This window comes from Coregonus lavaretus, assembly GCF_964263955.1.
Source record: "Coregonus lavaretus genome assembly, contig: HAP1_SCAFFOLD_1375, whole genome shotgun sequence".
In the NCBI taxonomy this organism is placed as follows: Eukaryota; Metazoa; Chordata; class Actinopteri; order Salmoniformes; family Salmonidae; genus Coregonus; species Coregonus lavaretus.
In genome coordinates this window covers 75,874-89,364 of record NW_028161792.1, presented here as the reverse complement: position 1 = coordinate 89,364, position 13,491 = coordinate 75,874, and the positions used below count along the sequence as shown (strand labels likewise).

Sequence of the window (13,491 nt, the reverse complement as noted above, 5' to 3'; positions counted from 1 at the left end):
CATAAAAAAAAAGAAGAAAAATAAGTGGTTGTCCCACTGGCTATCATAAGTTGAATACACCAATTGTTGAATGCACCATTGTAAGTCGCACTGGATAAGAGCGTCTGCTAAATGATATAAATGTAAAATGTAAATATACTGATAAAAGTCAACTTGTCCGAGAGAGATTTACATGGTTACAAAAACGTCACGCCAGGGTAAGCCTACACGAAATACAGCCCTTATTTTATGTGTTTCTAAAATCGGCTATGGGAAAAATGAATGGTGGAAAAACGATTGGAACCATGTCCCTGTTTGACCGCTAGGTTTTTTGGGTATTATCACACCTCCACTGTGGGACTCTATAGAGGGGTTGGTTGTTAAGCAACAAAACTGGCATGCAACTATGGGGCAAAATAGACAGGGTTTGACTTAGACTGTTGACAACATGTAAACTATATTTAGTCTCTAAATGTTTAATGCAAACATAAATACATTTGAACAATGAACTCGTCTCAAATACATTGTTACAGTTGTTGTTGGTTAGCTAGGTAGCGAATTTGAGTCATTGCATAGACATGATATCAGTCAAAACACCTCAAAACAAGACATGGTATCAATAACACCATACAACAAGCTGAAACATGCCACAGAGCTACGATTCCCCACATGGCAGCTTGTTGTTAGCTGAGGTTCAGAATCATAACAAGATACACGACTTCGGGCCATCGATGCGCGGGCATCGTTTTCGTGACGTCAGCCAACCCTTCTATGGCTCCTGGTCAAAAGTAGTACACTAGCCTACATAGGGAATAGGGTGCCATTTTGGACGAAATTATGAAGGTGCTGTCATAACCTTTGACCCCCATTTGACCCTACTGTACCTTTAGCCAACTCTCATGACTCCCCGGCCATAGACTTTCTAGTTTGATATTACAGCATGAATAGCACATTATTTCATTTGTTAAACAATATTTAATCCACAGTAATTAATATAATTGAAGATTTAAAAATAAATAACATGCCTACCTTGAACTCTTTATTCTCCATCTCCTTGCAAAATCAGCACATTTCCTTGCCAAAATGAACGCGCATCCAGAGCGAAAACAAACGCAATCCTCCAGCACTAGGGAGGTTTAGACTGAACTGCTCCAGCGGTTTTTCATCAGTTTCAACGTTTATCAGTGATGATGTAACAATGACCTGTACAGATTTGACGCACTTTCGATCTCGTGCTGATGCAACACTCTGTGTTGTTGAAAGCTCATGTATGGAAATCCTGCGAGTTGTAAACAAATTTAGGCTATTGTTGCCCTTAAAACTGTAATGTTGAGGACGCCATGAAAAATAAAATACATAACCCACACCGTTAGGCCAAGGTACATGCAATATTCATCACTTTGCCAATAGACTTCTTGTTCCTTGTTGTATGTAGCCTTTCTTTTGGGATTAGCACCACTGTCACCTAGAAATTGATACTGCGGTTGTCACATAAAACAGATAACCCATAGTTCATTATTAAATAACATAACTCATTTCTTTATTTTATTACTCATAAAATATACAGCAATCTTCAGATACTGAAAGAATTCATGGGAGTTTCGATTCAGTCACTATTTCATATGTACATGCTAGTTTCATCCTTTTAAAGAAAAAAAGGACACGAAAAAACCTGTGAACCTCCTGATCCTGATTTGACGAACATAGCATATGTATTGTACATATTTCCAGTTAAAATTATTTTAAAAAAGAGACAAAAACGGGGGTTTGAACAAGCAATCACATAAAAGGTTTGAGTGGTTTCATTTTTTTGAAGAAGTTAAGCAAGCAAAACCTGTCAAAATACATTGATTATAAGACCAAGACAAATAATATATATATATTTTTTTCAACAGAAGAAAATCTAAATGCTGCTGTCCTACCATTGGTTTACAGTGTTTCTCCTCTCCAAGGGAGGCATGTTTTCCCCCTCGTATGCCTCGGAATAGTATCAGTGCTTTTCACAAACGTTGTATTACTTAGTGTGCATCATTGTTTTCGCTCATACAGCTGCCCCTACTCTCCTAACCTCCCCTCAGTAACTAAAGAAGGCACAAAATGATGACATAAATATCACAAGAAAGAATACATGAATTAATAATTTACTTTCTAAAATATTTTCTAGAGGGCAAAGGACAGGTAGGTTTAATAACGCAAATGTAAAAAGTCCTGTCGCTCACATACAAATGCAAAATCTAAATGGCACCCTATTCTTTATAGAGTACACTACTTTTGACCAGAACCCTATGGCCCTGGTCAAAAGTAGTGTACTATAAAGGGAATAGGGTGCCATTGGGGATGGAAATTCTTTGAAATTACTCATGAGAGCAAATACTACGATTCTTTGGTTCCCACAGAGGGTCAGGAGCTTAAGACATGAATGATATTATTAAAATGTTTGTTCATAAAAAATAAATGATTTCCCCTCCTCCCACATGGATTACAGACAAGAGGCTAGGTGCGTTCTGACTGTCTTAGTGTGCGGATAAACATGACCATCACTCTCATAAAACTTAAATGAAACATCACTCCTTATGTTTTTTCTCAGGCCAAAACGCTCAATCCCATTTCTACTGTCAAAACAGGTTTTGAAAAGGCTTCTTCCGCATCTTTTGGTCCATGTCTGTTTTTCACTCAGTGAAGTGCTACTATCCCCTTGGACTACAGGTTATTGCCGTCATAAGGTGTCCGTCTGTCTGTTGGCTGGACAGTTTCTACCGTTTAGGACCTTTGTGGGTAAAGGTAAAGGTGGGGTATAGCAGCAGCAGTTCCTCTGAAGTCCAGTATCTGCTGGAAGGACACCTGGTGGTACGAGAGGATGAGTGTGGCCAGCCAGCCTGTTGTGCCTCCCCCTCTCCCTCCCTCCCTCCATTTCTCTCTCTCCATCTGCAGGACTCTTAAGGCTCCTGTGCGGACTGTCTCGGCTCGTGCCCTCCCAAAGCTGGCTGTGGTGATTTAAGACACGGTGTGTATGTGTGGATTTGTTTGTGGCCTCTGCCCCACTTCACTGTCCATCCGCCTACCCTTGGCTCCCCTCCTGGGCAGCGACCACCACCCCCCTCAGTATGTCTCTGAGTCTGAGTCGTTGAGTTCCTCATCCTTGTAGAAGCCTCCATCGTGGTCGCGGTGGCCGATGTTGTTGAAGCTGCAGTAGGAGCTGTGCTCGCTGCGCAGCACGGGCAGGCTGTCGAAGGTCACACTCTTGGAGGGGCTGGTGGTGTAGTGGTTAATGGCACTGAAGGACAGGCTGGGCGCCGGGTTGCAGGGGGACACGGGCATCATGGTGGCCAGGATCAGCGCCAGGCAGTCCGCCACGTCTTTGTTGGGGGCGCAGGCCAAGGCAGGCGTGTAACCTGAGGGGTTCAAACAGAACAGCAGAGGGTCACTTCAGGAGCATCACCGTTTACTATAACACTTTTGGTGAAAAACATGAAATAACAGCAGGCTAGGAGATACAAAGTTAAGACAATAACCAAGCAGTGGACTAGAGAGAAACATTTGTGGACACATTGAGAAGAGAAGTACAGAAGAAAACGGTGTTAGCGTTATGGATCTTACCATTGTCATCGACTGCTAGCACGCTAGCACCCTTCACTAGTAGCTCCTGAACCACCACCGTCAGACCATTTCTGGCTGCAACGTGTAACGGCCTGAGGAGAAAGTACCGTCAGATTAGCCAGCAGCAAATGAGGATACCTCCCAAATGCCAGACTATTCCCTATATAGTGCACTTCTTCTAATTCTTCTGGCCCAATTAATACAGCTGAACCATACGTACGTCTGTAAGGCTGCGTTAGTCGAGTTGATGAGGTTCCTGTCTGTAATCTTCTCCAATATCAACAAAGCACTGGTTTCATGCCCCTTTAAAAACCAGAGTCAAACATGTCAGACCAAAATGTCAACCAGAGAGAGCCAACTGTTCAGATGAACGTCATCTTCATGTGGGGATGCTCACCTTACTGCAGGCCAGATGAAGAGCAGTGTTCTTGACTGCATCCTGCAGGGTGAGCTCTGCTTTGGCACTGCTCACCAACAGCTCTGACACAGACAGAGAAACATAAAGAAACTCAATTAGGAAATGAAGCGACTTATTAAAATGTAAAACAGACATGTTGAACTTAAGCCGGCTGGGCGAGGCAAAGCGGAGGAGAGGGGGCTGCGTACCGACAGCGTTGGTTTGTCCGTTCTCAGCAGCCATCATGAGGGAGGTCTTCCCGGAGGCATCGGGGGAGTTGACCTGGGCGTTGTGGCCTAGCAGCAGCTGAAGACACTCCACGTGGTCCGTGAAAGCCGCCGCATGCAGGGGGGTCCTGGAGAGAGAGGAAACTTATTTCACCGATATCATGTAGGACTGTTATAAACAAGTTTGTTCAATTAACCCTGTTTATACCATAGAAATATAAAATCACTAATAGATGTATTAAAAGTAATCTACAATCCCTCATCCAACCCCAGAGGTCATTTTATTCCCAAGACAACATTATTCTCCAGAAGAAAAGGACTTTGTCATGTGCTGTAGTTACCGGTTCTTGGTGTCAGTGGCGTTGACAATGGCCGGCCCCAGAGTGTCAATCAGCATCTCTGCAGCCCCCTCGTTGTCATTGATCACAGCACAGTGGAGGGGGCTGAACGAGTTGCCCTCGGTGACATATGCTATGACAAAGTCCTGTTTCAGAGTAAGGTCCTCCACTGAGAGTCATAACCCCTAATTCTGTTGTAGTCTTGTTCATTCCCCCACATGGCTCCGTCCACACCAATCGAATGCTTTTCAAGCCACAAGAGGGAGTGAATGAGTGTACACTTCATGGAGGAGAGAACAGAGCTACAGTCCAGTTAGTCAGTACGTACCGTTGTATGTAGGGGTGTAACGATCCATCTACTACATCGATGTATCGATTTATATTCCTATGATCCAACTACATCGATCTGTGCTCGGTGAGTTGGCCTTTTGGACAACATATATCACTCTAACATCGTTTTAAAATGTAATAAATCGATTGTATCGATACTAGGAAATAACCCATTGGATTTAAGCACGTCAGACTTTATATGGATGTTTTTTCTTAGCACTTTTAATGATAAAGGCTTTAAACATTACTCGATTCAGTCTGCCTATCCGTGACGTCATCGCCCCACGCCAGCAGCAGCGCAAAGGCGCAAAGACAACAAAACATAGCATGGCGGACGACAGAGGAGAAGCCGACGAGCGAGAAATTATCAAGCCACCATTGCGGTCCTTACAAGAAACAGGAATCTAGGAAACTTCACCTGCACTGTCCAGTATCCAGGTATTTATTTCAGTCACACTGGTTGAATTTTTGGCTAAAAGGTTACTGAATCGATTTCAAGTCACTGAATCGTTTCGGATCGTATCGTTCTAAATGAACCAATATCGTCCTTGAATCGTATCGACAACCACGAATCGTGATACAAATCGAATCGTTACACCCCTAGTTGTATGGCCTGCCTAATTCAGGGACATGTTTACGGTGCTGAAGAGAGAAAATCAGAAAATATCTAGTGTTCCGTTAGTCCAGTACGTACCGTTGTAGCAGGCCCAGTGTAGTGGCGTGTAGCCCTGGTTGTCTGTGATGACGGGGAGGGTCTCCACTGACTGGGCGGCGTGTAGGAGTCCCCCCAGCACCCCGATGTGTCCGGATGCCGCCGCCAGGTGGACAGGGGTCCGCCCCTTACAGTCCCGAACCAGGAAGCTGGCGCTGTGCTGCAGCAGGGCCTCCACACACTCCTCATGACCCGTCAACGCCTGGGAGGAAGGGCAGGGAGACAAGAATGGATTTGAATAACTAATAATCAATGATATAATAATGAATCATCAATTATTACAAATGATGTCTGGAGGCAGGTCCCCCTACAGGGATGAATACACCACTACCCATGGACAACTACTTTTCTGAAGATAATATGTATATTTGAGCCTCCCCGTCTCTTTCTGTGTGTGAGCGTATACAGCCAGCTCTCCTCCTCACCCCTCTGTGTAGCGCTGTTCTGCCCCACTTGTCTTTGGCTTCTACGCTGGCTCCCTTGTTGAGCAGTGAGTACACACAGTCTGTGTGTCCGCTCAGCACTGACAGCATCAGAGGGGTTCTGATACACAAGACAACAAGGTCATATTACAAACTGGTAATAACCAGGCTGAGTCCCAAATGGCAACCTATTCCCTATATGGTACACTACTTTTGACCCGAGCCCATAGGGTTCTGGTTTAAAGTAGTGCACCAAGTAGGGCATAGGGTGCCATTTGGGACGTAGAACTAGTGTCAAAATCTCTTTATTTCAGGAATTGTATCCAAAACCCAATTGACTTACTGTCCATTCCCGTCTTGAACGTCCACTGGACTCTGGAGGTCAGCATTTCCAATCAGCAAACGCAAACACTCCGAATGACCGTTGGTAGCTAGAGGAGGATAAACAGAGAGGATATAAGAATGTGAGATGATTGACCGTTGGTAGCTAGAGGAGGCTAAACAGAGAGGATATGAGCTGATTGCTGGACGACTATTACCTTCACATGAACAGACAGATTTCTAGAACAGTGGTATTGGTAAATGACATCCTCATGATGTTAACACAGCAGATAATAAAACATTTTGGGGCTGAGGCCCTCGAAGCCTGTCACCTGCTAGCTGTGTACCTGGCTCTGGATAGAAGTCCCCCTGTGCACTGATCTAGGATCAGCTTACCCTCCCCAGATCCTCAGCAATAATGACAAAAAATGACCTTAGATCAGTGTGTAGTGGGCATTTTCACACTATGCTATATAATATCCCTAGAGTGGACATTGGCGTCCTAGCAACATGACCAAACAAATGTCCATCTTGGTAAGGAAAACTTTTGAATTACAGAATCTCTAGGTCTTACGTGATATCCTATGCGTACCTGCAGCGTGGATGGGGGTCCTCTTCAGGGTGAAGTCTTTAACCAGGATGGAGGCTCCCTGGTTGATGAGGACGTCAACACACTCCACATGGCCTTTAAAGGCAGCCAGGTCCAGAGGGGTGCGCCCCTGGCTGTTCCTCACGTCTAGATCCAGCAGAGACTGAACCAGGACCTCCATAGCATGGTGGTGGCCGTGGTACGCCTGAATGGAAACAAACACACAGTCTGAAGCAAAGTCCAGTGGTATGCCTGAACAGATATACACTCCTAATATAATAAATGTCCTATAGTAGACCAGTGGTATGCCTGAACAGATATACACTCCTAATATAATCAATGTCCTATAGTAGACCAGTGGTATTCCTGAACAGATATACACTCCTAATATAATCAATGTCCTATAGTAGACCAGTGGTATGCCAGAACAGATATACACTCCTAATATAATCAATGTCCTATAGTAGACCAGTGGTACGCCTGAACAGAAATACACTCCTAATATAATCAATGTCCTATAGTAGACCAGTGGTGCGCCTGAACAGATATACACTCTTAATATAATCAATGTCCTATAGTAGACCAGTGGTATGCCTGAACAGAAACAGTCCTAGACCCCTAAAGTAGACCAGTGTCTCTCAAATCGGGTGCCCATTTTTTCTCCCGCCCAGCATCAACATCGAAGGTCCCTGTCAAGCGTGAGATTTAGAAACACTCTACTTCTCCTCTGTTGGAGGTTGATTAACTCAAATGGCAAAATAAGGAAATCATCCTCATCATCACCGTGTCAAAATATGCATGTATTTTACACTAATCAGGAACAGATAGGAACATGGTGTGTGAGTGTCTGGACAATCAACTTTTCGTGGAAAAACAACACCATGCCTGCATCCCAGATAGCACCCTATTTCCCATGTAGTGCAGTACTTTTGATCTGGGCCCATAAGGCTCTGGTCAAAAGTAGTGCACTAAATAGGGAATAGGGTGCCATTTGTCATGTGGCGAGACCCCTACAGGAGCAGGTAGGCTTTACTCACAGCTAAGTGTAGGGGGCTGATGGGAGCTCTGACATCAGAGTCGTTCAGGATGTCTGTCCCTGAGGTTTCCATTAGCTGGGGAAAGACAAGGACGGGCCAGTTTAGACTTGTAACATATTTACTTTGAAGGTTAGTCTAGTAGCATGTTTCATGTTGTAAATCTCAGTGACCAGCCCCTGCAGACATACTGGGGTGTTGCATTCGTATCTTAAACAAGCTAGTGTGAGGAAAAGTAACCAACTGGTACTTACCACATCTAAAGGTGTTTCACTTGCAATCTGGAAAAAGAACATCAAGAGTGACGATGCGGCCACGACAAACATGCAACCACACCTTAAAACCTACTGAATATCAACGTCTGTCCCAAATGGCACCCTATTCCCTATATAGTGCATTACTTTTGACCAGAGCCCTATGGGCCCTACATTCATTTGGGACGCAGACAAAATGGTCTGTGAATGCAGGGCGTCTAGTCCCCTGTGGTTCTGACTCACCATCTCCAGACAGAGGCGGTGTCCGTACGCAGACGCGTAATGGACTGCGTTGTAGCCCTGATTGTCCCTGATCCCTGGGTTAGCGTCGTTTCGCAGCAAATATTCCAGACACCTAGAGGTCAGAGGTCAAGAGTTCACTAATCATTATACCAACATCAAGACAGACAGATAAGCAAGCAGAGACACTTTCCCAAAGGAGACGTGGCCAAGCTTTCACACTGCAGATTTAACACTAGTATGTATTCAAACACGGCCAACAACATACTCTAGACTACAGTGAAATGTGAAAGGTCATGGCACCACAACATACTCTCCAGACTACAGTGAAATGTGAAAGGTCATGGCACCACAACATACTCTCCAGACTACAGTGAAATGTGAAAGGTCATGGCACCACAACATACTCTCCAGACTACAGTGAAATGTGAAAGGTCATGGCACCACAACATACTCTCCAGACTACAATGAAATGTGAAAGGTCATGGCACCACAACATACTCTCCAGACTACAGTGAAATGTGAAAGGTCATGGCACCACAACATACTCTCCAGACTACAGTGAAAGGTCATGGCACCACAACATACTCTCCAGACTACAGTGAAATGTGAAAGGTCATGGCACCACAACATACTCTCCAGACTACAGTGAAATGTGAAAGGTCATGGCACCACAACATACTCTCCAGACTACAGTGAAATGTGAAAGGTCATGGCACCACAACACACACAACAGTAAGAGAGGTGTGAGACGTACTTTCCGTCTGTGTCGGAGGCAGCAGCGTAGTGGAGCGGGGTGCAACCCCTTTTATCCAGATCGTTCACACTGGCCCCAGACCCCACCAAGGCAAACAGACACTGGTAGTTACAATTGGCTGCCGCATAATGCAGAGGACTCCTAGAAGAACGCACAGAAACCATTCAACATCAACAACAGAAACAGCTTATTGGAGCTGTATAACATTTACATTTTACATTTATGTCATTTAGCAGACACTCTTATCCAGTGCGACTTACAGGAGCAATTAGGGTTAAGTGCCTTGCTGCAGGGCACATAGATTTTTCACCTAGTCGGCTAGGGGATTCGAACCAGCAACCTTTTGGTTACTGACCCAACGCTCTTAACCGCTAGGCTACCTGCCGCCCAATCTTTCCCATAATAATTCCTATATGCCCCTATACTATATTCCAAATTATCATAAAGATCACATATGAAAGTTATTTGATGCCACAGACAGACCTTCCGAAGCTGTCCTTTCTGTTGAAGTCTGCCCCTGTGTTGAGCAGCAGATTCAGACAGTCCAGGTTCCTGGTAACAAGATATCAAGTTCAGAAAGGCTCTCGTACATCAGAGCTATCAGGTGGACGGTAACAAGATATCAAGTTCAGAAAGGCTCTCGTACATCTGAGCTATCAGGTGGATGGTAACAAGATATCAAGTTCAGAAAGGCTATCGTACATCTGAGCTATCAGGTGGATGGTAACAAGATATCAAGTTCAGAAAGGCTCTCGTACATCTGAGCTATCAGGTGGATGGTAACAAGATATCAAGTTCAGAAAGGCTCTCGTACATCTGAGCTATCAGGTGGATGGTAACAAGATATCAAGTTCAGAAAGGCTCTCGTTCATCTGAGCTATCAGGTGGATGGTAACAAGATATCAAGTTCAGAAAGGCTCTCGTTCATCTGAGCTATCAGGTGGACGGTAACAAGATATCAAGTTCAGAAAGGCTCTCGTTCATCTGAGCTATCAGGTGGATGGTAAAAAGATATCAAGTTCAGAAAGGCTCTCGTACATCTGAGCTATCAGGTGGATGGTAACAAGATATCAAGTTCAGAAAGGCTCTCGTACATCTGAGCTATCAGGTGGATGGTAAAAAGATATCAAGTTCAGAAAGGCTCTCGTTCATCTGAGCTATTAGGTGGATGGTAACAATGAGAACCTGAAAGAAAAGAGAAACCCGTACACTGCTCTTGCTAGTATCACTGTTTTTATAATGCTACTAAAAGCAATAATAAAAAGTGATACTAGCAAGAGCAGTTTGCAGGTTTCTCTTCTCTTTCAAGAAGATATAAAGACAATTTAGACCAGAGCGCAAGTCAATACCACCATGGCAAAGAACCACATTATACAGAAATGATACCGCACTAATGATCTATACGATTTTTTTAATAACTCTAAACAATACTGCTAAACCATGTGAAATGTAAGAGTGTGAATATGTGTTTGTTCTTTCTGGTGGCTTTCCAGTTCATGAACTAAATATTCCTTGGTGTAAAGCCTGGACCAGTCCACTCACCCTCCAGCTGCTGCAGCATGTAAACAGGTCCTTCCAAAGTCGTCAGGGGTGTCTATATCAAAGCCTGATGAGAGGAGCTTCCGACAGCAGTCAGAGAACCCACTGAGAGCAGCCAGGTGGAGGGGGAACATCCCATGGACGCCTCGCCTGCAACACATTTTTACATTTTAGATCAACCCCCCACACACCACAATGTGTTGAGCATAGTCTCCAAGCGGCAATTCGGTCAATGACAGAATTGCAGATGCATGTTGCATTATTGCTGGAAACTGTGTGTGTGTGTGTTCTCACTTGGCTGTGTCAGCTCCGTTCGTGATGAGTGTATTGATGAGTAACTCGTGGCCGTAGCGAGCAGAGATGTGCAGGGGTGTGTTTCCATTCTTTTCTTCACAGTCGATCTCAGCACCTACAGAACACACACACACACAGACACACACACACAGACACACACACACAGACACACACACACACACACACGTCAACCACTTGACCCAAGAGGCATCATGAAGCATTATGTTCAACCACATTGCAAGTAACATTGCTCTGTGCCAGTGAATCATGGTTTGAAGACTAAAGACAATGCTGAAGAGCCTACTGGTTCATATATATTCAGTTGAGAGCATTCACAGCGACTCACCATTCTGGATGATGGCTTGAGATCTGGAGAAGCGTCCGTGGATGGCCGTCATGTGGAGGGGGGTCTTTCCATCTTTACTCTGCAGATAGAAAGACAAAGATGGTTCACACGGCAGTCTGTGCTGCTGACCACAGGCAAAATCAAACACGTATTGGAGGAGCGCTTGATTGCATTTAGTTTGCATTGTTAGGCCTATTCCATTGGTATTTGAATGTAGACCAGGGCCAAATACTAAGCCATGTGCTGCGTCAGTGTGTGCGTCCCAAATGGCACCCTATTCTCTTCATAGTGAACTACTTTTTGAACCAAAGTAGTGTACTTATAAAGGGAACAGGGTGCCATTTGGGACACAGCCAGTGTCACCACGGCTCCTTGCTCTATGGGCCCCTGGTCAAAAGTAGTGCACTACATAGGGAATAGGGTGTTATTTAGTTCAGACACAGTGTTGGTCATCCGGTCTCCTCACCTTGATGTTGACGAGGGCCCCGTTGCCCACCAGCAGCTCCAAGCAGAGCGCCCCATGGCGCAAGGCGGCCGTGAAGTGGAGTGGGGCGAAACCCTTCTCGTTCACCTGGTTCACGTTGGCGCCGCACTCGATCAGCTCATTCACCACCACGTCCTGCCCGTTGTAGCATGCCACGTGGAGGGGGGTGTTACCGTACCCATTGGGCTAATTTATCTGGAGGGAGCAAGGGAGGGAAAAGAGTGGAGAGAGAGGGGGGGGGGGGGGGGGGAACAAAACAATACATTCCTGATCAGGTCACTTGGTTCTGAAAACCCCCTGGCCCAAAACACTGGCTCCAACCTCCATCTCTTCATTACTTGAAAGGAAATCATTCGCCAACCCACTAGAGCTCTGTATTTTCATTGAGTTGTAATTGAACAGTGACTACACATTTGAATGCGTGTTGACTCACATCCACTCCAAGGTCCAGGAGGTACTTGACCACACTGATCATTCCACTGGAGGCTGCAGAGTGGAGAGGGGTGTAGGCCTTCTTGTCTTTACAGGACACCTCTGATCCATGAGAGGCCAGCAGTTTCACCACCTCAATGTGCCCTATGGTAGGTAGAGAGAGCGAGAGGGAGAGATAGATTAGTTTACAGTGGTACACAGCACCATAAGCAACACCTACATCATGTTAGTACAACTGAAAACATCTAATCAACCTACTTAGTACATGATTCTGACATAATAACACACTAGACGTGGCTCATACAGCTGAGCTGTGAGACTAACACACAGTCCATTCATTCATTCATTCATTGGTATAAAGGACATTAGTCAGAATGTAAATGATGTGGTAAACTCATCACCCATGTAAGCAGCCCAGTGGATTGCTCGGCGATCCTTCTTGTCAAAGGCATTAATGTTGGCTCCTCTGGAGAGAAGCAGCCTCACCATCTAACAGGGAGAGGAGAGAGAAACAAAACACAGGTTGAGGAAAACTAAACAGCAAAATCCGCTAAATCTGGCTTCAAAGCCTTCCCTTTAAAATTATATATTTTGTATTCACAATGAATGAAAGATAACATGTAAAGACATGGTACATTTCTCCCCTTTTAGTCCCCCTTTGACCTCCCCCTCCCCCCAGAATGCCTCCAAACACATTTAAAAAGAAAGGGAAAGTAATTGACTTACATGTCAGAAAACAAAACAAAAGTATACAACAACGTTACTTCAAGCAAAAATGTAATAGCCTAACAATTTCAGGTGATTAAGTAATTTTATAGGCCTATATAGCAGTAATCTCAAGGTGGGGCCAAGAGTACTAATCTGGAGGAAGTGTTTGGAGCTGTTCAAAATAGGATATCATCGGGTCCCAGGAGGAATAAAATGAGTTGGTTGACCCTCGAATGGTAACTTCATTTTTTCTCATTTTAGGAACAGCTTCAGATCTTCGAGCCAAAGAGAGGCTAAGGGAGGATTGATAGATTTCCAATCCAATAAAATCCTTCTGCGGGCTAACAGGGAGGCAAAGGCAATGGCATCTAGCTGTCTATTGGTCAGAGAAGGATTGTTGTTTGGTACTCCAAAAATAGCAATTTCTGCACTAGGCTGCAACTTTATATCAAATGCTTCAGAAAGGGTTTTAAATAGTGGACAAATAATCT

The 13,491-nt window shown here is 44.6% G+C and overlaps 1 protein-coding gene across 1 annotated transcript; it reads right to left on the bottom strand.

Moving 5' to 3' along the window:
• Positions 1–2,948: 2,948 nt before the first annotated feature.
• LOC311120075 (serine/threonine-protein phosphatase 6 regulatory ankyrin repeat subunit A-like) lies at positions 2,949–12,781 on the bottom strand (the record flags this gene model as incomplete). The annotated part of the gene is made up of 21 exons (XM_084194692.1): positions 2,949–3,371; positions 3,577–3,668; positions 3,797–3,879; positions 3,974–4,056; positions 4,183–4,328; positions 4,542–4,707; positions 5,563–5,782; positions 6,006–6,123; positions 6,346–6,433; positions 6,916–7,117; positions 7,950–8,024; positions 8,201–8,227; positions 8,444–8,555; positions 9,198–9,338; positions 9,681–9,749; positions 10,740–10,886; positions 11,031–11,145; positions 11,377–11,455; positions 11,843–12,046; positions 12,285–12,436; positions 12,694–12,781. The coding sequence occupies 21 exons, from the start codon at positions 12,779–12,781 to the stop codon at positions 3,079–3,081; spliced, it is 2,700 nt and encodes an 899-aa protein (XP_084050818.1). The 3' UTR covers positions 2,949–3,078.
• Between the last annotated feature and the right edge of the window lie 710 nt (positions 12,782–13,491).